This window comes from Coenobita brevimanus, chromosome 5, assembly GCF_032717465.1.
Source record: "Coenobita brevimanus isolate Jiangsu-jjx chromosome 5, ASM3271746v2, whole genome shotgun sequence".
NCBI classification, from domain to species: Eukaryota; Metazoa; Arthropoda; class Malacostraca; order Decapoda; family Coenobitidae; genus Coenobita; species Coenobita brevimanus.
The window spans coordinates 38,744,642-38,771,843 of record NC_136958.1 but is presented as its reverse complement, the minus strand read 5'-3'; the positions used below and the strand labels follow the sequence as shown (position 1 = coordinate 38,771,843).

General features: G+C 42.1%; 1 protein-coding gene across 1 annotated transcript in view; it reads left to right on the top strand.

Annotated features, from left to right (window-relative positions):
* The window catches only part of LOC145398854 (serine/threonine-protein kinase PAK 2-like), a 77,379-nt gene that overhangs the window by 21,518 nt on the left and 28,659 nt on the right, over positions 1 to 27,202 (top strand). The window contains exons 4-5 of the mRNA XM_080271624.1: positions 13,950 to 14,063; positions 16,181 to 16,299. Coding sequence (XP_080127750.1) covers positions 13,950 to 14,063; positions 16,181 to 16,299 — 233 coding nt within the window. The remainder of the gene's footprint in view (positions 1 to 13,949; positions 14,064 to 16,180; positions 16,300 to 27,202) is intronic.

The following is a 27,202-nucleotide window of genomic DNA, read 5'->3' as shown; positions in this document are numbered from 1 at the left end:
TGATCCTGACATTTAAGATGAGAGTGACCAGTCTTACTCATCCCTGAGTGTCATTACTTGAGCAATAAACCCCAACCACCCCTTAGATGAAACCTTTACTGGCTTAATCCATTTGGAGTACCATAATTACCTACTAAACCACCAGGCGCCTTAATTTAGTAGGTTACCACCCAGCGTAGTAAATGGTTCCCTGGTCTACAGGAAACCATTTGGTTTGTCACTTAGTGTAGAGTCACCCATAGGAAGAAGGAAGAAGAAAGTATAAAAGATTGATAGATAGAAGAGGGAGTGTAAAGTCTCCCGCAGGCAGAAGGATGAGGAAAGAATGAAGCAAAGAACGACAGAAAAGGAAGGAAAGAAAGAAGGAAGGAGTAAAGGAAATGACAGACACCTGAGAGGAGCATTACATCGAGTGAGTGGATGATGAGTGCCCCCACCTACCACTAATATAGTATATATATATATATATATATATATATATATATATATATATATGGAGCCTCTGTGGTACAGTGGTAGAGTGTGCGTTTCGTACACGGGTGGACGAGGGTTCGCGCCCTGCCAGGATAATAAACTTTGGGAGTGTTCACCCGGCCACGTACTGCTTTGGCGGACACCAGGGGTGCTGTGGTTGAACCAGTGTCGCTTACTGTAAAGTATGCTTGCACCCAGTTGGCTTGTGTGGGCCGATTACACTTGGTTCACAGACTACACACACATCCAAAGCCACTTCAACACTACAATTACACTAACAAGCACTTCTCACCCCACATACAATGTCTACTAGACAGCCAAGTCACCTGCTAGAGATACATTGGCTGTATCGTCCTGACTTCAGTCGGGATAGGCCGGTCTTGCAGTGGATACTCAAATGGCTGCTGCTGCTGATGATGATATATATATATATATATATATATATATATGTATATATAGATAGATAGATATATGAATATACAGTACATCTTTCTAGTACGCGCCTATATGGGCGGCAGAGGACGTCACGTACTAGGAATTCGCGTACTGTGAATACATAATCTTATGGGAAAAATTACATATGGGCGGCACCCCCCTTCATGGGCAGCCCTTGAGATGTCTTTCAGACCTAAGTATTGTACTATACAGGGAAACTATCTAAGACATATTACCTAAGATAAAGTAAACCTACAAGATCATGGCTTTACTAGTTAAATCATTGGTGGTAGGTGGTGGCGACCATCATCAACTCAGTTGATGTAGTGCTTTCTACTTCTTCCTTAGCCTATATCATTCTTTTTCTGTGCCTGCCCTCCTCTCTTCCTATATCTCCCATCTTTCCTGTCACTTCTTATTGCTCTTCTTTCCTTTACAGGTGGCTTTACATTGAGTGACAAGCCAAGTGGTTTCCTGTAAGCCAAGAAACCATTTACAGCTGGGTGGTAACCATATAACCAACCCATACATGCTTCCTATAACCAACCCATACATGCTTCCTATGTGTCAACAAGTTGGGTGGTGGAGGGTTAGTGCCCCTCCCCATAAAACCAATAACTCAAAGTCAAATGGCCACTCCTTATGGAATTATGGCATCTGGCAATAGATAGATAGATAGATAGACCTTTATCTGTTATCGCTTGTTGGGGAGGCAATGTCGTGTACTTGGGGTAACCTCGGATTTGGGCCACTCTTTGCTGCCTGTCTCGCTTACAAGGAGTTCAGTTCGCATATTAATAAAAAATACACTAAAAAAAAAAAAAAAATAGGTCCTTGTGTACGAGAGAGATCGTGTACTTGGAACTCGCGTACTGTGAGGATGTACTGTATATATATATATATATATATATATATATACAGAGAGAGAGAGAGAGAGAGAGCCTCTGTGGTACAGTGGTAGAGTGTGCGTTTCGTACACAGGTGGACCAGGGTTCGCACCCCGCCAGGGTAATAAACTTTGGGAGTGTTCACCCGGCCACGTACTGCATTGGCGGACACAAAGGGTGCTGTGGTTGAACCAGTGTCGCTTACTGTAAAGTATGCTTGCACCCAGTCGGCTTGCGCGGGCCGATTACACTTGGTTCACAGACTACACACACATCCAAAGCCACTCCAACACTACAATTACACTTACAAGCACTTCTCACCCTACATACAATCTCTACTAGACAGCCTAAGCCACTTGGTAGAGATACATTGGCTGTATCGTCCCCACTTTGGTTGGGATAGGCCGGTCCTGCAGTGGATACTCAAACAGCTGATGATGATGATGATATATATATATATATATATATATATATATATCTTCTTCTTCGTCAGCTTTATTTACCCCATCTTTATATGGGATCACTGTTCTTGATGAGCCTCATCCACCTGCCTCTATCGCCTGCCATGTTTGTATCCAGACCCTTCTCTCTCATATCCGCCACTATGCAATCTTTCCACCTTATCTTGGGTCTTCCTTTCCTCCTCCTTCCCTGTACTTCCATATCCAGTGCTCTCCTCTCGTCACTTTGTCCGTCGCTTCTCACGACATGCCCGTACCATCTAAGTCTTGCCTCTTGTGTCTTCTTCGAAACCTCCACCACTTTCACTGTTCCTCTGATCCTTGCATTGCTGATTCTGTCCTCCCTTGTCACACCACACATCCATTGCAACATCCTCATTTCCGCTACTTCCATCCTCCTCTCGTGTACTTTCTTCACAGGTAGTGCCTCCGTCCCATACGTCATTGCTGGTCTTACCATAGTTTTATACACCTTCCCCTTTAATTTCACTGACATTTTCCTGTTGCACAATACTCCTGATACATCTCTCCAGCTTCTCCATCCTGCTTGGATTCCTCCGATTATTTCCTTATCTTCACTACCGTCTGCTGATAGGGTGGATCCCAGATATTTAAATGCATCCACCCTCGTCAGCTCCATACCATCCAGCCTAATACAGTAATCACTCTAATATCCGGACGCCCAATAACCGAACATCCCCACTAACCGAACCTTATCGTCCTGGGATCAAACATTCCCAAAATGGTCCGAAAATCCAAAAAAATTGGAAAAAAAACCGATTTTTTGCCGTCCGTAATTTGAACTTGCCGCGCGCGCCGCGTGAGAGCATTGTTTTGGTTCGTCATTCCTCCGACGTCCGATAGAGCGCCGCTGCATCCTCCCCACTTCCCGCCTGTCTCTCACCGCGACTGGACCTGCGCTCTTCGTAATGGCTGCCCACGTGCTCGCTTTTGTGGTGGTGCCATACTTGCTGCAAGGCCTCCTGCTGCTCTCTGCCCTACTCTTAGTGTGTGTGATGATGGCCCCGCCTCCTGAGAAAAGGAAGAGAGTGGTGTTGACTCTGGAGAAGAAACGGGAGATATTGGAGAAGGTTGATGCGGATTGGTCTTCCTCTCGCATTCTCCGCGAGTTCAACCTGGCCCGGTCGACTTTGTTTGATATCAAGCGTTCCCGAGACAAGCTCATGCAGTACACGGCTGACTTCTCGTCGAGAAGCAAACGCAACGTGGAGAGGAAGGTTATGTTTACTCCCAAGTATGCAGAGATCGACCGCTCCACGTTGATTTGGTATCGACAGCAACGTGCAGCTGGTGTGATGGTACGTGGAACGGAGCTGAAGGCTGCTGCTGAGAAGTTTGCAAGGCTTCACGACGCCCTAGACTTCAAGGCATCCGAGGGTTGGCTCTTCGCGTTCAAGTTGCGACATGGCCTTACTAACCGTAAAGCACATGGCGAAGCATTGGACGCTAACGAGGATGGAGTGGACGAGTTTCGGCACAAGGTGAAAGGCTTGATCGACAGGGAGGGCCTCACTCGGTCAAGTCTATAACGCTGACGAAACTGGCCTATTCTATCGCTCGGTGCCAACGAACACTCTCGCCGATGAGACGGAGAAGCGTGTACCTGGCCGCAAGCTTTCTAAGGAACGGATATCTGCTTTGTGTTGTGCCAATGCTAACGGCATGCACCGGCTTAAGCCCGTTATTGTTGGCCGTGCAAAGCAGCCTCGGTGCCTTCGTGGGGTGATGGATGTCCTTCCTGTCGTATGGTACCATTCTTTGAAAGCATGGTTCACAGCTGTGATTTTCAAAGACTGGTTTCACCATCACTTGGCCAAGGAGGTCATACATTACCAGACGAAGACACTGGGAATTCCTCGCGACCAGGTAAAGGCTCTCCTTCTCCTCGACAATGCACCTGCCCACCCGTGCGACAAGGACTTGGTTGCTGAGAATGGCCGTATTAGGTGCATGTTTCTGCCACCTAATACGACTGCTCTCATTCAACCAATGGACCAAGGAGTGATCGTGGCAACAAAGCGCCTGTACCGTCGGAAGTTCCTGGACGAGGTGATGGTGGTTCTCGAGGACGAGGACGAGCGCAGGGAAGGACGTGACACTCGAGGCAAGCGGACTTTGGAAAACCTTCGCCGCTACAACATCAAGTCTGCGCTGTACAACTGGGCTAGTGCATGGAAGGAAGTCCCTGTGAAAACTCTTGAAAATGGTTGGTCTCGTCTGCTTCTCGGAACAGATGTGGAGTACGATTTCCTAGGGTTTGACGTGGATGACTTCCATGCACGGCTACGTACGCACGGCGACGATGTTGATGTGGACGATGTTCGTGAGTGGTTGGACGACGACGAGGGGCGATCCTGGGTATCAGACGTTGTCTGATATCGAGATCGCGTCTTCGGTTGCTGGTGTCAGTCCCGAACTTGAAGATTCCGACGACGAAGGCGATGATGATGCAGACTCCGCCCAGCAGGACACTACTCCAGCCATCCCCAAGCTGAGCGCACTCCGGGAACATCTAGAGTTCGTCCTAGACTACCTGGAACACCCGGACTGCGACAGGGAGATGGGGCCCTTGGGACTCGTGGAGGAAGTGCGTGCTTTCCGGCAGCGCATCATCAATCGCCAGAATCGTCGGTCCTTCGTCAGTCAACGATTGACAGTTTTTTCAGGCCCGTGACCCCTGCTGTGCCAAGCCCTGGCTCCACTCCGTTGCCTCCCAAGACAGGCCCTCATGCTCCGAGCCACAGCCCAGCACATCAGCTACAGTGGAGTCACCGCTCGACGTGAGTTTGCGGCTGTCTTCAGAGTCTTCTGTAGTCGGTACGCCATCACCACTACCCACCGATGCACCCCTTGGACGCCTGCCAGTGATACTCTCGGGCTCTGACAGTGAATAAACAGCAAGAACTTCTCCACTAGACCACACGGGAATTTTGAGTGTTGTGCAGTGAAAAAACGGTGTGTTGTGTTAAGGTTTTCAAGTTGGGAGAAAAGACTAAGTAGAAAAGAAATTTAACGTAACTAACCTTCTTTGTTTTGGCTTTGGAAACTTAAAAACTTGGGAAAAGTTAATGTGCAACACTTAAATTTAATGGAACATTATTTGGACTAAAGTGAACACTGTGAAAAGAACGGACTTCTGTGTGTTAGTGACTAAGTTCAGTGCAAGACTTCAGGAAGAGTGTAGTGCAAGTGCTTCAGGAAATCGTTCTTACTGTCAGAGTCCGAGAGGAGGCGGTTATTCATCGAGGTGGCCAGGGACTTGCTGTAAGTAGCCAAAATGTTTCATGTTGTACTATTTTCCATACTATATTTACCAGAATGTTTCATATTGTATTTTTTCCCATACTATACTTACCAGAAAGTGTCATACTGTACTTCTTTCCATACTAAACTTACCTCATGCATGTGCAGTAGGAATGGGTTTTTCAGAGTTCGGTTAGGTTCGGTTAGGTTAGGTTCGGTTAGAGTCCATAAGTACCAGAATGTTTATTAATGTATGAACATACTTCTAAACCCACATTTTATGTGTCTATTGCATTTATTTCAGTCATTTATGTGCCTTATTGGTGTGATTTGGGTGTTAAATAGGTGCTATGCATGTCCGGAGGGAGTTGTATAGGTGTTTCTCTGTGTTAGGGTCCGTAAGTACAAGTCCATAAGCTGGGGCCCAATATCCGGACAAAACCAATATCCGAACCTACCGATGGCTCTATTGATCCGGATATTGGAGTGATTACTGTACTTTCACGTCTATTGTACACCTACTCTGTGCACATCATATATTCTGTCTTTGTTCTACTTATTTTCATTCCTCTACTCTCCAGTGCTAATCTCCACTCATCCAGTCTGCGCTTTATCCCTTCTTTTGACTCACACACCAAAACCACATCATCGGCATATATATATATATATATATATATATATATATATATATATATATATATAGATTATATATATATATATATATATATATATATATTTATATATATATATGTTTATATATATTTATATATATATATATATATCTGTCTGTCTATTGCCAGACGCCTCATTCCCGCATGGGGTGGCCACAAACAAATCACCTCCACGTTGCCCTGTTCCCCGCCATTTCACTGCCATGCTCCCAACTCACACCCCCCTCTCTTGTATACCTGTCCACTCCATCCCACCATCTCATCCTCGGCCTCCCCCTCCCTCTCCCTCCGTCCACCTCACTCACATACACTCTTCTCGTCAGGCTCTCACCCTCCATCCTCTCCACATGGCCAAACCACCTCATTGTGTTCCTCCTAACGCTTCCTATCACATCCACATCCACACCTCAATGCTTGTTTATATCCTCATTTGTCAGCCTCTCTCTCCATGTGATGCCACAGGCTTCTACTTAAATAACTCATATCCACTGCTCTCACTCTTAACCTGTGTCCTTCCAACTACGTCCAAGCTTCACATCCATACGTTAGAGTTGGTATCACAATACTGTCATGTGGTAACTTTTTCACTTCCATGCTCACTTCCCTGTTTCTTATCACTACTTTCAAGGAACCAGCAACTTTCTTCCTTGTTGTACCCTTTCAAGCATTTCACCCTCCAAACTTGCATCCTGACTCATCACACTGCTCAAGTACTTAAATGTACAGTACTCACATTTTCCATTTCCTCACCATCCAACTTTACTGTACATTCACTGACTTCACCTCTCTCAAAGACCATCACTTTACTCTTCCCTACATTCACCTTTAGATTCCGTTTCTTACATACTCTCCCAAACTCATCCACCAAGCCTTGCACCTCCCCATCGTCTTCACACAACAACACAGTATCATCTGCAAACAACAGTACAGGGAGTTTCCAAACACTACCCTCTCTCACCAGGGCTACTCCAACATCCACTGCCCTACCTTGTACCTCTTTTATTACCCCATCCATGTACAAATTGAACAACCATGGAGACATGACACATCCCTGTTTCAACTCAACCTTCAAGGAGAAATATTCACTCATTTCATCATCGACACGCACTTCAGCCTTCGCACCATCATACATACTCTTCACAGCATTAAACAGCTTCCCATCTACTCCATATATTCTTAATACTTTCCACAATCCTTGTCTATCCACCCTGTCATATGCTTTCTCCAAATCCATGAAAGCTGCATACAACTTCTTTCCCTTCTCTAGAAACTTTTCCACTAAAGATCTAAGAATAATTATGTGATCTACACAACCTCTTCCCTTCCTAAAGCCTCCCTGTTCTTCTGCAACTAATTTCTCTGTTGTTTCCCAAGCTCTGTCAATAAGTATCCTACCGTACACTTTTCTTATTACACTAAGAAGACAAATGCCCATATGATTACCACACACTTCTTTTTCCCCTTTTTCTTTGTACAAAGGAATAATTATACCTGACTTCCAATCCTCCGGGACTCTACCTTCCTCCCAGGCCAATCTGCACATCTTCCACATCCATTCTACTATCTCTCCCCCATGCTTCATCATTTCATCACACACTCCATCAATTCCTGGGGCTTTCCCCAATTTGACTTTCTTCATTGCTTCCACAACTTCTATCCTACTGATTTCTTCCTGTCTTCTCACCTCCCTCCTTCTCCCAGCCATTCCCCAGCTACTTATACTCACATTACTTCTATCCTCTATGTTCAACAATTCGTTTTCGTTTTTAAAGGGCCCAACATGCTTGCATGTGTCGGCCTTGGTCACCTAATGGCGGCTCTCCACGCTGCACGATCCATTGCAGCCTCCCTGTTTAGTCCCTTAACCCTAAGGTCACACTTAATGACCTCGTCCCATGTCTTTCTCGGTCTACCCCTCATAACCCCACCCCCAATATTAACACTTCTCACCTTCCTCACCCAATTATCATCCCCCATCCTCTCCACATGTCCAAACCACCTCAATCTACCTCTCCTCATCACAACACCAATACACTCCAGTCCCATCCTACCTCTCAAGTCTTCCATTGTAAACCTAGCCCCTCCAGGCCTTGGACGCAGGGACGCACTGCACATCCACCTAATCATTGTCATTTCTGTATGTCTGAGCCGGCGAATGTCTTCCTCCTTCACTGCCCAGGTCTCACTGCCATACAGCAGTACACTCCTAACACATGCTGCATACAAAGACCCCTTAGCACGTAGGGAGAGCCCTCTCAATGTCAGGAGAGGCAAGAGTTCCCTGAACTTCTAACAACCACTTCTCACCCTAGCCACAGAGCTAGCTCCAGCCCCACCTCCAGCACACAACATGTCTCCCAAATAACAAAACTCTTCCACACAGTCAAGAGATTCACCAGCAAGTTCAATCCTTTCACTTCTGACGATCTCCACAATTCCTTATAGTGTTCCCTCCATCTGCTCACTTTTTCTCCCTTCTCCACTAGTAATCAACCATTTTTATCTTTCACTCCCCTACTAACTTAACTGCCACCCTGTCTTACTTTCTTCACCTCCTTCCATATATATATATATATATATATATATACATAAACAGTGGAGTCTCTTTTATCCGAAAATCATGGGACTTTTTAAGTTTCGGTTAATCGATTTTTTCGGATATAAGATACTGTAATAATATGTAGGATACAAGGGAACATTATTGTACTCACCCATCACCCATTTCTGGCGACATCTAGCCCAGCACCACCACCAGCACCCAAAAAGCCACTCACCCATCACTGTAGTAACTACGTATGTAACTGCACTTACGTAACTGTAATAGAAACTGTCAGCTTAAAAAAATCTTCACTCAAATAATGTTAAATAAACCTTCACCAAAACAATTATGTAATTCACCGTAAGCAATGTGAACAAAAAAAGTCTTAAACCTAATTGTTTTTTCATATTTTCTGTTTCCATATTCAGTCATTTCCACATCATCTCCCACATCATCCATGTCTTCCGAGGTGGTGGATGGGGGCTGGCGCAACCAACGCTCGCTTTAGTGACTAGCGGAGTAACAGTAAATTAACGCTAGTGGCGTGAAACAGGCCTGCCGTGTTTGAATTTTCGGATGGATTTCAGATTTTTGCGGTTAATCGAAATGAGAACGTTTTAGTAAAACTTACAGTTAATGGCATATTATGATTAAAAGAATTTCGGATAAAAGAGACTCCACTGTATATATATATATATATATATATATATATATATGTATATATTTATATATATATACCCTCGCGTCGAACACGGTAATATTGTCATGCATGGGTCCCATGTTGGACCAAAAATGTGTTGGACAAACAACAGAGCTTATGGGGAAAAATGAATTATGTCAGCAACCCTTGGAAAAGTCACCCTATATACCTACCATATACCTATACATATATTAGTACTGCTGTAATTATAATGAATGGTACTGTACTATGAATGATAACTAACCTTTTAGGATAGTGTTGGTGGGCTTGTTGGGAATGGAAGGTGGTATCCGAGGCTGTAGGTAGTCCTCTTGGGTCTCCGGAGGATGGCTGCTGGCGTTACTGTCGGGTAATGGCTGCTGCTCCTCCTCAACCTCCTTCATAAATCCTTCGAAATTCCTCTTCCCTTTCTTCTGCCTCTCGATGAATTCTAGCTTGGTGGCCTGAGGGAGGTGCCGCCACTTCTTGGGGTTCTCAGAAGGCTTCCTAGGCATCATAAGCTGATTAAAATGCAGTAGCAAGGGCAGAAAATGCAGCAAGAAAAAAGCACCATCCAATGTGAATTATGCGACTGAGTGGCGCTGTGGCGGGAGAAATTTAAACAAAACATCACGTGAGAGCAGAAGCGTTTTTCATTGGGCGACATCACGATCACGTCACTATAGGGGGCGAGGTAGGCTACTTGATCAGAAGTTTTGATTGGCTCTCAGCGTCACGGGAACGTCCAGTATGACCGTGTTGGACCAGAGGTGATCGTGCTAGAGGCGAACTCTACGGATTTTGCCCACGTCTCAGAGCTCTGTCCGTGTTATGCCTACGCACCCGTTTTACAGTACTGTACTTAAATCGTATTAAATCGCACTAATTATTTGCTCTCCGTGCTGGACGCGAATCGAGCTGGACAAACGCGTGTTGGATGCGAGGGTACTGTATATATATACACACTATCTATATGTCAATCTATCTATGTATGTATCTATCTATCTATGTATCTGTCTGTCTGTCTATATACTGTGTATATATATATATATATATATATATATATATTTTCACTCTCATTTTAAATGCCGGGACCAACTGCTTAGCCCCAGGCTCCTATGCTCCTCATGGGGCAATGTAGGATTGGATGATGGATATATATATATATATATATATATATATACATATATATATATTGTGCGGTGTTTGTGATAAATGGGTGCACAAGAGATGTAGTGGTATCAGAGGTAGACTGCGAGATAATGCAGATTTTATGTGTATGGCGTGCTGGGGAGAGCAGGTGGAGATTGTCAGGTGTGAAAGGATTGAACTTGCTGGTGAACCTCTTGAGTGTGTGGAAGAGTTTTGTTATTTAGGAGACATGTTGTGTGGTGGAGGTGGGGCTGGAGCTAGCTCTGTGGCTAGGGTGAGAAGTGGTTGGAAGTAGTTCAGGGAGCTCTTGCCTCTTCTGACATTGAGAGGGCTCTTCCTACGTGCTAAGGGGTCTTTGTATGCAGCATGTGTTAGGAGTGTAATGCTGTATGGTAGTAAGACCTGGGCAGTAAAGGAGGAGGATATTTGTCGGCTCAGACATACAGAAATGACAATGATTAGGTGGATGTGTAGTGCGTCACTGCGTGCAAGGTCCGGGGGGGCTGGGTTTACGATGGAAGAGTTGAGTGGTAGGATGGGACTGGAGTGTTCTCCCTCTGTGCTAAGGGGTCTTTGTATGCAGCATGTGTTAGGAGTGTAATGCTGTATGGTAGTAAGACCTGGGCAGTAAAGGAGGAGGATATTCGCCGGCTCAGACGTACAGAAATGACAATGATTAGGTGGATGTGTAATACGTCTCTGCGTGCAAGGTCCGGAGGGGCTGGGTTTACGATGGAAGAGTTGAGAGGTAGGATGGGACTGAGTGTATTGGTGTTGTGATGAGGAGAGGTATATTGAGATGGTTTGGACATGTGGAGAGGATGGGGGATGATAATTGGGTGAGGAAGATGAGAAGTGTTAATATTAGGGATGGGGTTATGAGGGGTAGACTGAGAAGGACACGGGACGAGGTTATTAAGTGTGACCTCAGGGTTAAGGGACTGAACAGGGAGGCTGCAATGGATCGTGCAGTGTGGAAAGCCACCATTAGGTGACCGAGGCCGATGCATGCAAGCATGTTGGAGCCTTTAGAAATGAAACAAAATGATATATATATACTGTACAGTAATCCCTCCACTCTCCGATGTAATAGAGCCAAAGGCATGTCCGGAAAGTGGTCCCGTCCGGAAAGTGGGCCTCTGACTTCTGGACTGGTACTTAAGGACCCTAACCCAGTCAAACTTTGAAAGCCACCTAAATAACTCCCTACCGGACATGCATAGCACTTATTTAAACCTATTTAAGACCCTGTTCACACCAATAATGGACATAAAGCATGAAATAAATGAAAAGGAACCAGAGAATGAGGAATTAGAAATGTGTATGGAAAATACTTAGGCCTAGCAGTGTACAGGGAACTTTACTTACATCACGTCTGTGGCCGCCGCCTCTAACTCTCCAAGGCTCTGGTAGTTGTGAAAATGCTCTTGAAGCACGTACTAATCCAGTGTTGTGCTACACTTAATTCTTTGCACTGTGAGTTATAATTGTTTAACACTGCACATTCTTCTTAACTGAACCACTCCAGTTTCAACTGCCGGTTTGAACCGCCACTTTGCACTCCACATTAACTCCACACTTAATCCTTTGCACTCTAAATTCTAATTTCTTAACACTGCATAACACTTGTGGCGAGGAATTGTGGTTTATTCACTGTTTATTCATAAAAAACGAGCACGTGCGGCATCGATTACGATAGACGTCTTCCCTGAACGAAGGTTAGGCAGTAACTGGGGACAGGGTTGCCAGATCTGAACTCGGCCACATTACCAAACTCCTCAGTTTTCATTACCAGATTTAACTTTTCATTACCAAATTCTTAAAGGAAGCATTTATTCTCCATTAATTATATATACCAGTGGAAATACATGTAATCACTCTCCTTATAATTAACAGCATGTTGATTATTTTCACACTATGTAGGGTAGCAGATTAATCAGAGAGAGCAGACAATCCACCATCTCCATCCTGTGTATCCTCATACATGTGAAAAATCCGTTTGGTAATGCAATATTCTGATTAATTACCAAACGAATTATTCATTATCATATTGGCCCACCTTTGGTAATGAAAAATACCACATGGCAACCCTGACAGGGGAGGGGGAAGGGGGGAAGGAAGGAAGGGGTGAAGAGGCCTTGGTGTAAACAGTTGTTCGGCCCTGTGCGGCAATTTCAAATTACGGGAGGGGAAAAAATCGGATTGGGGGGGTATTTTTTTCTTTTTTGGCCATTTTTGGGTTCTGAAGGTCCAGGCCCACAATGTCCGGAAAGTGGGCGTCCAGATAGTATAGGGATTACTGTATATATATATATATATATATATATATATATATATATATATATATATACCGGTATATATATGTATATATATATATGCAGTATATTTATATATACTGTATATATATCCATCCATCCATCATCCAACCCTACATTGCCCCATGAGAAGCGTAGGAGCCCGGGGCTAGGCAGTTGGTCCCGACATTTAAGATGAGAGTGACTAGCCTCACTCATCCCTGAGTGGTATTACATTAGCAATCAACCCCAACCATTCCTTGGATATAAACCTTCACCGGCTCAATCCGATTGGAGCGCAATAATTACCCACTAAATCCACCAGGCGCCAAAATCTGGTTATATGGTTACCACCCAGCATAGTAAATGCTTTCCTGGTGTACAGGAAACCATTTGGCTTGTCACTCAGTGTAGAATCACCCACAGGCTGAAGGAAGAGGAAAGAATGAAGGAAAGAAAGACAGAAGAGGGAGTGTAAAGTCACCCGTAGGCAGAAGGACAAGGAAAGAATAAAAGAAAGAAAGACAAGGGAATGGAAAGAAGGATGAAGAGGAAAGGGCAGACACCCGAGAGCAGCACTACATCAAGTGAGTGGATGGTGAATGCTCCCACCTACCACAAATCATATATATATATATATATATATATATATATATATATATATACTGTATATATATATATATATATATATATATATATATATATATATATATATATATATATATATATATATATATATATATATACTGTATATATATATATATATATATATATATATATATATATATATATATATATATATATATATATATATATATATATATATATATATATATATATATATATATATATATATATATATATACTGTATATATATATATATATATATATATATATATATATATATATATATATATATATATATATAATATTCAGCATATTTTTTGGAAACAGCCAAATCCCAGACTTGCATGACAGCATCCCAAACTTCAGCTTGCAGTCCACTAGCCTCAATTTCAGAAGAGTCTAGGGCCACAATAACAACAGTAGCTCTCATTTATGTTGATGTTGCTGCATTTTGTTGTTTTGACAGATAGAGCCAGAGGAAGAGGAGGAATCATTAGTTACAGACTCCACTGACTGCATTTCAAACTCTGGTGACCAAGTTGACAGAGCTGAGGTGAAAATCGCAGTAAGCCCAGTACAGGTATTTGATGTGGGGATGTTGTTGATTTGCTTGATTAGTTAAATCCTAGTCCATTGACTTAGCACAAGTTGATCCTCTATCCTAATGAAGGAAAGCCAAGTGAAGATGGTTAACTTTGGAAGGTAATTAACCCCTCCAATCTGAAGTCATCCTTTTTATAATCTTGTTGTCCACTGATGATATCATTTCCCTTAGGATACTGTTCCAACTGTAGGGGTTTAGTGCAACTTTGATAAACCCCTTCATTATGAGTGGCCTTTTCTGAGTCCAAAAGTCATCTACCCAGAGGCAACGCCTTAGCCCTTCGGGGATACCTGGCGTAAAACCAAATTATTATTATTTTTTTTTATTACAGTATAGTAAAATGGTTTGGTAGCAGCAAGATAAACTAGAAAGTGTTCTGCATTCAGAGTGCTGAATAAGGTATCACACTGTTGTATTGGCTTGAACTTTCACATTCCAAAACATTATTAAGTATATAAGTTTGTGGTATATAAACAAATGTTATGGGTTGCTTTTGCTGTTTGTTGTATCATAGTCACTAATACACAATACCACAAATGTAGAGCAGGCACAACTGCCAGTACATTAGGTGCAGCTTCCTCCTTTACCCCCCCAGCCAAACCTGTATCAGTGTGTGTATGATGTATCTGGGAACAGAGTATCCACCTTGTTGATTCATAATTGCTTGATGTGCGTTATGCTGTTTGGAATCTTTTAAGTATAAATAGAATCTTTTGAACTATTTTTCCATTTTAAACAGGGTCTTTGATTTATAATGTTCTTGTATATAATTGCATATATAGCTGGTGAAGCCAGTAATGTCTCATATTAGCTTTTCCCAAGTAGCAGCCTTGTCTTTATCTATTTTTGAAGAAAATTTTGAAAATAGGCCTCAAACTTTATTTTATTTATGTGAGCAGAATTAATATCATTTGCAAGTATGCTTGTTATTTCATTTATTTATGTATGCAAAAGACTTTAAGCCTTTGTTGATTCATTTGCTTATTCGTCAAAGTAGGCCTGGGTTGTTTCATTTGTTCATTTGTGGAGAGAAATATGAAAATAAACATGTGTTACGTGTTTATTTGTTTGTGCAGAGAAATTTGTTTGTGCAGAGAAATATGTTTTCCATTTTGTCATTAGTTTATTTGTGGAGAAACTTGTGAAATTGTGTCTCCATTATTTGACTCTCTCCCTCTTTCTCTCTCCACTCCATTTGTGGATGGGAAAAAAAGACAAGGCCTTTTTTTTTTTTTTTTTTTTTTTTTTAATGCGAAGAAGGAGGAACCAAAGGCCACGAGCCCGCAATTATTGTTCCTTCCAAGAGAAAAACAAAATACAAGAGAGAGCCAATATTCAAGATCTGATCATTTTAAGATGCCTGGACACACTGCATTTGAAAGACTGGAGATCATAGGAAGCAGGAAACACAGACAGAGGGAGACAGTTCCAGAGTTGACCTGTTGCATAAATGAAGGACTGGGAGTGATGGTTAACTCTTGCATTAGAGAGTTGGACAGAAAAGGGTTGAGAGTTTGCTGCTAGACAGGTGCTACGTTACCATTGTAGAGGTGGAGGAATGCATGTAGACAGTTCAGAAGAGCAGTGACCTTTGAAGTAGCGATAGAAAAGAGATAAAGATGCAACAGTGCGACGAAGAGACAGAGGTTGAAGGGAGTCAGTAAGAGGAGGAGAGTTAATGAGACAAAAAGCCTTTGACTCCACTCTATTGAGAAGAGCTGTATGTGGAGAGCCTCCTCACACATGAGAGTTGTACTCCACACAGGGGCGGATAAAGCCCCTGTATAGAGTCAACAATTGTGCAGGGGTGAAGAAGGAATGGAGTTGTCTTAGAACACCTAATCTCTTGGAAGCAGATTTTACAAGAGATATAATATGATCTTTCCAAGATAAGTCCCGAGTAAATGAAACCCCAAGGATGTTCAAGGATGATGCAGGATTAAGCTGAATATTATTAAACATTAGTGGGTATACCTGTGGAAGATTTTGTCGGGTTGATAGGTGTAAAAACTGAGTCTTTGATGCATTAAAAACAATCAGATTTAGTCTGGTTGCTTTGTATTTTAATTATTATTATTATTATTTTTTAACAGGTTCGGAAAAGGACAACAGGCAAGATGGATGATGCCGAGATAATGGAAAGCTTTAAAAAACTGTGTTCTCCAGATGATCCTGAGACTGTATATATTCGGGACAAAGAGCTAGGAGCTGGGTGAGTTAATTGAGCCCATTTTGTTGTTGTCATTGTTGTTGCCCCAGGTTCTTATGATCTTAAACCTTGCTGACTGCAGGTTAATGTTGCTTTTCTTGCAGCTTGCAACAGTTCGCCAAGTGCACTAAACACATTCACTCAAGTGCATATACCTCGATGACTAAGTGGTGTGGCGTGATGTGGCTAGTGCTAGACTGAAGTTCAAAGACGTTGCTACACAGTGCTCCCATTGTGATCACTTTATGCCAGCCAGTTGGTGTGCACTACAGTATTTGTAAAGTTCAGTTTCTTTTTGGACAGATCTCATGTATATACATCCAACACAAAAAGTTTTGCAACACTCACCCTTTTGAGACTGGACTGAAGTTTTGAATGATTGTCTTAGCGAACATGACCTTATGGGTGGACATGGTCTGCCTCAAAATTCACCCATAATGTCATCAGTAGTTATTGCTCTGTAAGGGTTGAGATTTAGACACATGTTTATGTAGTATTTTTTGCTTACAATTGCCTCATTCGTAACTTCCCAAAGTTATGCCCTTTCCTCTTGGGACATCTTGTATACATACGGTACAGGTATACCCCTATATATGGACCTAGATGTGATATCCTGGCTATGCAATGGGGGTACAAATACCACCATACCCTGCTGGATGATGGCTGCACCCTGGTTTAACAATGGGCCCTCTGATGTTGCGTTCACAGGCGATAGGCTGAAATTTTAAATCATACACGTTCCTGCGGCCAGCTGAGCCCACCCACCTCCCAGGATGCGCAGAAATGCCCGTACAAAATCCACGAAAAAGCTCATGAAATTCTGCATCTAGACATAGGCTTAACCCTTGCAAGGTGCGGGCAAAATTTTGCACTAGGATGGTGGGAAGTTACATGAAGGTAAGTTTTACTCCTGAACACATGAACACAATTTATTCTCACTGCGTTTTTTTTTATTATTTTACCTATCAGTTTTTTGTGCTTTATTAGCTTATCATATAGTATAAACACTAGCAAAGATGATGTTATAGCACCTTTACCAATATAGCCAATTTCCAGTGGCATATTTGGCTGTGGAATTTTTTGTTGTGTGTGTCCCAGGAGCAGCTGCCACTCGCATCACAGAAAGATAACTGATTTTCCAACAGTCTTCAGGTTTTTTGCGCATTTTTGTTGTTTATACATTGTTTTCATGGTGTTTAGCATTAATATGGATATTCCTATGTATGTTTTGATGTCTCAGTATGGCAGAATGACGGAAACACTGCCAAAATTTAGAGGGGTACTGTACATGTGGATTTTTTGTTTGTTTTTTAATTTTTTTGTATGTTTTTTTTGGTGTTTAGCTTTACTGTTGATATTCCTATATGTGTTTTGATGTCTAACTATGGCAGAAAAACATGAAAACAGTGCCAAAATTAGAAGGGGTGCTGTACATACAGTAAATTATAGGTACAGTAATTTTTTTTTTTTTCCCCATGATTTTCTTGGCGTCTAAAATTATTTTTATATTCCTGTGTGTTTTGATGTCTAAATATGGCAGAATGACCACAAAACAGTGCCAAAATTAGGAGGGGTACTGTACATACAGGTATACCCCCAGTTTAACGATCCAATTGGTTAGGTAAACCCATCATAAGGTGGGGTATTGTGTATTAGGGTAGATTTAACACGTAAAGTAATACGATGTGTTTCTCAGCCTTGGGTTTCCCCCAACCAAGTCCAAAATCCACCCAAATGAGCCCAAAAACAAGTATAAAGGCAATCTAAATGGTCTAACAGCTGTAAAGAAGCTAACCCAAGTAAAATCTGAAAATCATCAAATGTAAGTCTGGAAAAAATTAAGGTTAGTAAACTGTACCCCAGAATGACAATGTTCACCCCACCTATGGCTAAAACAAAGTCTAAAAACAGTTTCAACCTAAACATACAATTTTAGTCTAAAATATCATCAAAATCGGTATGGGTAATCATATAAATCAGGTTAACTGGTTACAAGGCTTTAGTTAACGCTTTAACTTTATTTAAGTGCTTTAACTTACATACCAGAAGAGTAAATATTTATCTTACAAATACAGTATCGTGGAAAATCGGTGCAGCAAATCTTTAACGAACATATAGATAAAAGGGAATATTCCAACGCCTATCAAGTAAAGTGGTTATAAGACTTTATTTCTTGGTTTAACATTATTTAATAGTACTTTAACTTGTACATAAACTTACCAGAACAGTAATGTAAATATTTAACTTACAAATACAGTACTGTGGAAAAGCAGGACACGATCACCTGATCAAAACAAACCGTGCGTGGTGCTGCGGTGATGTTCGAGGATTTGACCTTTCAGTGGCTGCCTCTCTTGCGTAAATTTATAGTTTTCGTAATTGTTTTTTAATCTTACGTTGTTTTATACATATTCCAGCACTAACCGCGTATAATTGCGAGCGCATTCGGCAAGAACATAGCTCATTCGGCAAGAACATGTTCGGGGCAAGTTTACTGTATATACAGTACAACTCATGCTATCCGGTATTCAGAAAAACGGGAAAATTCAAGGGCTGGTAAAAACGTCAGTAAGTTATAACTGTGCGCCATTTTGAATGGACTGCCAAACCGCCGTTTTATCGTGTATCGCGAGGCTGGGTGAAGTTGGACTAAGCGAGGTGAAGGCATATCTGGCTAACGTAAATCCCTAGTAAATTCTCTTAACCAGCCCTCCTCTTCCCTCTTTCCCCTACTTGAATTCAGTCATCCTTCACACCCTCCACAATTTCCACAAATCACCAGTCTGCTTTTTACCACCAGACAGCAAACAAGCTCTCTTGCTGTTGTGTTGCTCTGATGGACGGTAATTTCAACACTCCAAAATGCCTAAAGAGCAAACTAAACGTAAGCGTGTCGTGCTTACCGTGAAACAGAAGCTGGACATATGCAATAGACTTGAAAAAGGCAAACATTATAAAACACTGATGACCGAATATAACGTAGGAAATCCAACGATTTGTGATACCAATGCCCAAGCATCCAAGCTCAGTGAATGTTTGTTGAAAAGCGAGGCAAGTAAGTCAATTGAAAAAAGACATACTCTTCATCATTCGAGTGGTTTTGCTTAGTAAGATCTAGGGGAGCACCTATTTCTGGTCCTCTTATACAAGAAAAAGCAAGAGAGTTTCACAGTAAAATGAATTCAGAAGTCGAATGTGATTTCAGTGTTGGATGGTTAAATAGTTTCAAAGACAGGCGTGGAATTTGTAAACCAGACATGTCGGGAGAGAGCAAATCAGCAAACACCAGTGTTTTTCTTCCTAACGGACCGATTCTAACGTGCACCACATAAATTCATCTTAGAATGCATGTGTGCTGGCAGAGATTAAAAAAAAAAATGTTAATAGGAATGAAGGTTTACTTTGTTGGAAGAAAAAAAAGAATATATGCTTGCACTTCATATGTATATCATGTATTTTATTTTGTGCAAAACAGTTGATTGGCGGTGGGTGCAGGGTGGAATGGTGGAGGTCAGTTGGGGCCGGGACCATAAACAAAGCTTGTGTGGGGGCACAGGTGTGATAATTCTACAGTGCAGTCATAACATCAGTTCACCAATAAATGTTCAAGATTTTATTTCTTTATTTTTCCACTCTTATGAGTACAGTATATACAACGAATACTTTGGTAGTTAATAGAATGGTGCAAAACAGATAGTGGCGGAATGGTGGCGGCCAGTCGGGGCCGGGACTGTAAACAAAGCTGATGTGGGGACATAGGTGTCGCGATAATTTACCAGTAAATATTCAGGATTTTATTTCTTTAGTTTTCCACATTTATGAGTACAGTACATACAAGAAATTATTCAGTAGTTAACAGAATGGACTTGTGCATTTTGCAGTACTGCAAGGCATTGCATGCACGTGCACTATGACCATGGTGTGTGTTTACGAGGCAATATTTCAGGTGGAATCTCTTAGTGTGCCCCCTGATGTGAATGGTGAGTACCTGAATTGTATTTACTGCTGTGATAATTATCGCTTTTGTATAGATTTGAATATTAGAACTACGGGAAAAATCTGTAACCAGGAAGGTAAATTCCCCAAGCCGCCCGGTTAACTGGGATTGTACTGTATATATATATATATATATATATATATATATGTATATATATATATATATATACACAGTAATCACTCTAATATCCGGACGCCCAATAACCGAACATCCCCACTACCCGGACCTTATCGTCCTGGGATCAAACATTCCCAAAATGGTCCGAAAATCCAAAAAAATTGAAAAAAAAAATCGATTTTTTGCCGTCCGTAATTTGAACTTGCCGCGCGCGCCGTGTGAGAGCATTGTTTTGGTTCGTCATTCCTCCGACGTCCGATAGAGCGCCGCTGCATCCTCCCCACTTCCCACCTGTCTCTCACCGCGACAAGACCTACGCTGTTCGCCATGGCTGCCCACGTGCTCGCTTTTGTGGTGGTGCCGTACTTGCTGCAAGGCCTCCTGCTGCTCTCTGCCCTACTCTTAGTGTGTGTGATGATGGCCCCGCCTCCTGAGAAAAGGAAGAGAGTGGTGTTGACTCTGGAGAAGAAACGGGAGATATTGGAGAAGGTTGATGCGGGTTGGTCTTCCTCACGCATTCTCCGCGAGTTCAACCTGGCCCGGTCGACTTTGTTTGATATCAAGCGTTCCCGAGACAAGCTCATGCAGTACACGGCTGACTTCTCGTCGAGAAGCAAACACAACGTGGAGAGGAAGGTTATGTTTACCCCCAAGTATGCAGAGATCGACCGCTCCACGTTGATTTGGTATCGACAGCAACGTGCAGCTGGTGTGATGGTACGTGGAACGGAGCTGAAGGCTGCTGCTGAGAAGTTTGCAAGGCTTCATGACGCCCTTGACTTCAAGGCATCCGAGGGTTGGCTCTTCGCGTTCAAGTTACGACATGGCCTTACTAACCGTAAAGCACATGGCAAAGCATTGGACGCTAACGAGGATGGAGTGGACGAGTTTCGGCACAAGGTGAAAGGCTTGATCGACAGGGAGGGCCTCACTCTCGGTCAAGTCTGTAACGCTGACGAAACTGGCCTATTCTATCGCTCAGTGCCAACGAACACTCTAGCTGATGAGACGGAGAAGCGTGTACCTGGCCGCAAGCTTTCTAAGGAACGGATATCTGCTTTGTGTTGTGCCAATGCTAACGGCATGCACCGGCTTAAGCCCGTTATTGTTGGCTGTGCAAAGCAGCCTCGGTGCCTTCGTGGGGTGATGAATGTCCTTCCTGTCGTATGGTACCATTCTTTGAAAGCATGGTTCACAGCTGTGATTTTCAAAGACTGGTTTCACCATCACTTCGTCAAGGAGGTCATACATTACCAGACGAAGACACTGGGAATTCCTTGCGACCAGGTAAAGGCTCTCCTCCTCCTCGACAATGCACCTGCCCAACCGTGCGACAAGGACTTGGTTGCTGAAAATGGCTGTATTAGGTGCATGTTTCTGCCACCTAATACGACTGCTCTCATTCAACCAATGGACCAAGGAGTGATTGTGGCAACAAAGCACCTGTACCGTCGGAAGTTCCTGGACGAGGTGATGGTTGTCCTCGAGGACGAGGATGAGCGCAGGGAAGGACGTGACACTCGAGGCAAGCGGACTTTGGAAAACCTTCGCCGCTACAACATCAAGTCTGCGCTGTACAACTGGGCTAGTGCATGGAAGGAAGTCCCTGTGAAAACTCTTGAAAATGGTTGGTCTCGTCTGCTTCTCGGAACAGATGTGGAGTACGATTTCCTAGGGTTTGACGTGGATGACTTCCATGCACGGCTACGTACGCACGGCGACGATGTTGATGTGGACGATGTTCGTGAGTGGTTGGACGACGACGAGGGCGATCCTGGGTATCAGATGTTGTCTGATATCGAGATCGCGTCTTCGGTTGCTGGTGTCAGTCCCGAACTTGAGGATTCCGACGACGAAGGCGATGATGATGCAGACTCCGCTCAGCAGGACACTACTCCAGCCATCCCCAAGCTGAGCGCACTCCGGGAACATCTAGAGTTCGTCCTAGACTACCTGGAACACCCGGACTGCGACAGGGAGATGGGGCCCTTGGGACTCGTGGAGGAAGTGCGTGCTTTCTGGCAGCACATCATCAATCGCCAGAATCGTCGGTCCTTGCGTCAGTCAACGATTGACAGTTTTTTCAGGCCCGTGACCCCCGCTGTGCCAAGCCCTGGTTCCACTCCGTTGCCTCCCCAAGACAGGCCCTCATGCTCCGAGCCACAGCCCAGCACATCAGCTACAATGGAGTCACCGCTCGACGTGAGTTTGCGGCTGTCTTCAGAGTCTTCTGTAGTCGGTACGCCATCACCACGACCCACCGATGCACCCCTTGGACGCCTGCCAGTGATACTCTCGGGCTCTGACAGTGAATAAACAGCAAGAACTTCTCCACTAGACCACACGGGAATTTTGAGTGTTGTGCAGTGAAAAAACGGTGTGTTGTGTTAAGGTTTTCAAGTTGGGAGAAAAGACTCAGTAGAAAAGAAATTTAACGTAACTAACCTTCTTTGTTTTGGCTTTGGAAAATTAAAAAAACTGGGGAAAAGTTAATGTGCAACACTTAAAGTAAAATGGAACATTATTTGGACTAAAGTGAACACTGTGAAAAGAACGGACTTCTGTGTGTTAGTGACTAAGTTCAGTGCAAGACTTCAGGAAGAGTGTAGTGCAAGTGCTTCAGGAAATCGTTCTTACTGTCAGAGTCCGAGAGGAGGCGGTTATTCATCGAGGTGGCCAGGGACTTGCTGTAAGTAGCCAGAATGTTTCATGTTGTACTATTTTCCATACTATATTTACCAGAATGTTTCATATTGTACTTTTTTCCATACTATACTTACCAGAAAGTGTCATACTGTACTTCTTTCCATACTATACTTACCTCATGCATGTGCAGTAGGAATGTGTTTTTCAGAGTTCGGTTAGGTTCGGTTAGGTTAGGTTCGGTTAGAGTCCATAAGTACCAGAATGTTTATTAATGTATGAACATACTTCTAAACCCACATTTTATGTTTCTTTTGCATTTATTTCAGTCATTTATGTGCCTTATTGGTGTGATTTGGGTGTTAAATAGGTGCTATGCATGTCCGGAGGGAGTTGTATAGGTGTTTCTCTGAGTTAGGGTCCATAAGTACAAGTCCATAAGCTGGGGCCCAATATCCGGACGAAACCAATATCCGAACCTACCGATGGCTCTATTGATCCGGATATTGGAGGGGTTACTGTATATATATATATATATATATATATATACAGTATATATATACATACAGTGAGTCTTCGATATACGAAAGGGGTAGGGACCAAAAAAAACTTTCATAATTCGAAATTTTCTATATCGGAATGATTTTCCCCATTGAAATATACATAGAAATGGGGGGATGCATCCCAGGACCCCCTCAGACCCACCACCTAAACTTTACCCCTCCCATTTTGAAGTAAATAATACCTGTAGATGTAGAGAACGAGGTGGCCATTTTCTTGTGCACTCTCCCAAAAAAGTATCGGCCATCTAACGGCACATATCATTTTGAGACATGGATGAAGCATTGTGATATATAACATCCTGTGATTATAAGCGAAAATATTCTTGATAATTACGATATTAGAACTCAAAATCAAAAACAAAAATCACATACAGAGTGGTACATGTCTTGAGGCACCAGATTTATAGATTCATGTGTTTCTGCAGAATTCGCTCGTTTTGACAACCATCGTACCTTAAGGGGCCGATACTTTTTTGGGAGGGTGTATACCTCCATTTTCTTGGTCACAGTCCCAATGGTGGAAGCTGCAAGGCCTAAAGCACGCCCAATCTCCGAGACTTCGTGTCCCTCCTTGTGGCGTCTTATAATTTCCAATGAACTCTCCAGAGTTAGAGTATGGTGCTGCTTCTTCTTTGCAGCGGGCTCCCCTGATGCTGGAGATGATGCAGGGCGTTTGGGAGGCATGTCTAAACAGTAAAAAAAAGGGTAGATCCACGAAAATATCCTCACGTACAGCAAAGCTGTGAGGAGGGACGTGGACTCGGTTCCGGGACAATTCACCGTGAAGTCTATTCGGCATCAAAACATGGACGATTCCCCGTCAGGACAATTTGCACCCAAGACGATTCCAAGCCATTCTATAAATATACTTAATATTAATTGATTAATACTGTACTATAATAAGTAATCTCGTGGGGAACTATCAAGGTCTATGTTCATTCAACAGCATAGGCTTTGGATATTATTTATAATTTTGCACCTGTATTTAACTTGCTTCTGCCTCGCTGTAGTCGACTTTGATTTATAATCTGGCATCTCTCATAGCTGTCTTCAGTAATTTTTCTTGTAATTTTTGGATGCAGTCGGTTGAGACTGATTGATTAGCTGAGAATGTAGACGTAATATGAAGATTATTCGTATAATTTTAGAGTATGTCAATCATTCACTTGAGGTTTTTAGACATTTTACATAAATGCCAATGTCTCATATGTAGCCTTATGTTAAAAGGTTTTTAGACATTTTACATAAATGCCAATGTCTCATATGTAGCCTTATGTTAAAAGGTTTTTAGACATTTTACATAAATGCCAATGTCTCATATGTAGCCTTATGTTAAACAATGAAGTGAAACATCGTACATCACTTGATTCACGTTTCAACATACAACCTATTTATATATTTTTCTGATAATACCAACTATTTGATGCCATATTTTACATGTATTAAAAAAAGAATAAACCACCATCACCTTTATAACTCATATAATTCGAAAACTAATATACTTGCTAAAATAAACTGATATGTAAATAAATGATGGAGAATCGACCTGACAGTGAAATGTCCCGAAACCTTGGACTCAACTAAGAAGTGTGCGAAAAACTGTTTACCAGAGAGGGGTTAGTTTGTTTCCTTGCTGCAAGCAAGCGCCCATTTTGAACTTTTCGTATTTCCTTTTGTATCGCTTTTCATATCATTGAGACAGATACTTTTTTATTGTGGAATTTGTCCTACATTCATTGCTTTCGTAACATCGAAAATTCGTACGAAGGGTTTTCGTTTATCAAGGACTCACTGTATATATATATATATATATATATATATATATATATATATATATATACAGTATATATATATATATATATATATATATATATACAGTATATATATATATATATATATATATATATATACAGTATATATATATATATATATATACATATATATATATATACAGTATATATATATATATATATATATATATATATATATATATACACACAATCCCTGAGTACCGCGGGCAATAGGGACTGGACAAGGACCGTGGTACCCAAATCCGCGTCACTCAGACAATATGTTTACATGTATAATGGTACAATGTGTTCTGGCAACTTTACAAAACTCTCACTTTTACCCCTTCTTACCACCTAACCCCCCATAAATTACCCCCACTTGCACCCACCATCAAGTAAAACATTGAAAGAGATATAACTGTTGTAATTAAAAACATCAATGGTATTAAAAACAGCATTAACAAAAATAAAAGTTGGGATGGGTACCCTTTTGTTGATACGTAGCTCCCCGGTATTTTCCTCCCATCCCTCAACCCCAATGTTGTTGTCAAAGTTTCGCCTTCTCTCATATCATGTGGCTTTCAGGAGAGACCTTAGGCCATATGGTTAGACAAAAATTTATGGGTCTGGCAGTTTTAGAGTACAAAATAGAACGAAAATTTGTGCTAACAAGAAAAAATTACTTTAATCCGTGTGTTCTCGTGAGTTAGCGTTCAGTTTCACATTTTTCGTTTGATATCGCGTTTCCCAACGCATTTCTGATAAACTAAACATATGGCTAAACTGCTCAATCAGTTCGAAATGTGTTGGGAAGAGCAATACCGAACGAAGAGTAATGTGTTGGGAAGACCGATACCGAACGAAGAATGTGAAACGGAACGCTAACTCAGGAGAACACATGGATGAAAGAGTATCTTTTTTCTGGTTTGCAAACATTTTCGCTCCATATTGTTCCCTAAAACAGCCAGACCCATAAATTTTAGTCTAACTATACAGCCTAACGTCTCTCCCGAAGGTCACATGACACGAGAAGGCAAAACTTTGACAACAACTTTGGGGTTGGGGGGCGGACGTAAAATACCGTGGAGCTACGTATCAACAAAAGGGTACTCAGTGGAGGTGGTGTTGACTCAGTCCAACTTATGTTTTTGTTAATGCCATTTTTAATACCACTGATGTTTTTAATTACAACAGTTATATCTCTTTCAGTGTTTTACCTGATGGTGCATATAGGTGGAGGTAAATACGTGGGGTAAGATGGTAAAAAGGGGTAAAAGTGAGAGTTTGCTTTCTCTGACGCTCCACATAACGCCCTATAAGCTTCTCAGTCAGTTTCAGGACAACATATAAACCTTCACAGCTGCCAGGATTGTGTCACTTCCTACGCATGATCTTTATCTTCTCCCTGTCCTTCCAAATCGTTATGATGGTGCTTTCTTTTATGCTATGGTTTTTCTTTTTTTCTTTTGCCATTTTGGTATTTGTACGCTTAAAACAGTGGAAGAACCTTACCAATTCAGTTCATATTCCTCCAGTTTGTTTTCTGTATTTTTCTGACTATTTTCAGGGTGGTAAATTACCTTTTCCTGCTGAAAAATTTCCCAATTTTTATCATCACGTTCCTTAAGCCATAACATGATTGTCTTGATGTACTCAAAGGTGATTTTCGTCTCCCAACTTCCCAACTGGATGCTACGTTAGGTTAGGTTAAATTATAAGGTATAGTTAAGCTAGGTTAGGTCAAGTTTAAACACTTAGGTTAGGATAGGCCCTAATTTCGCCATAACCCTGATGTG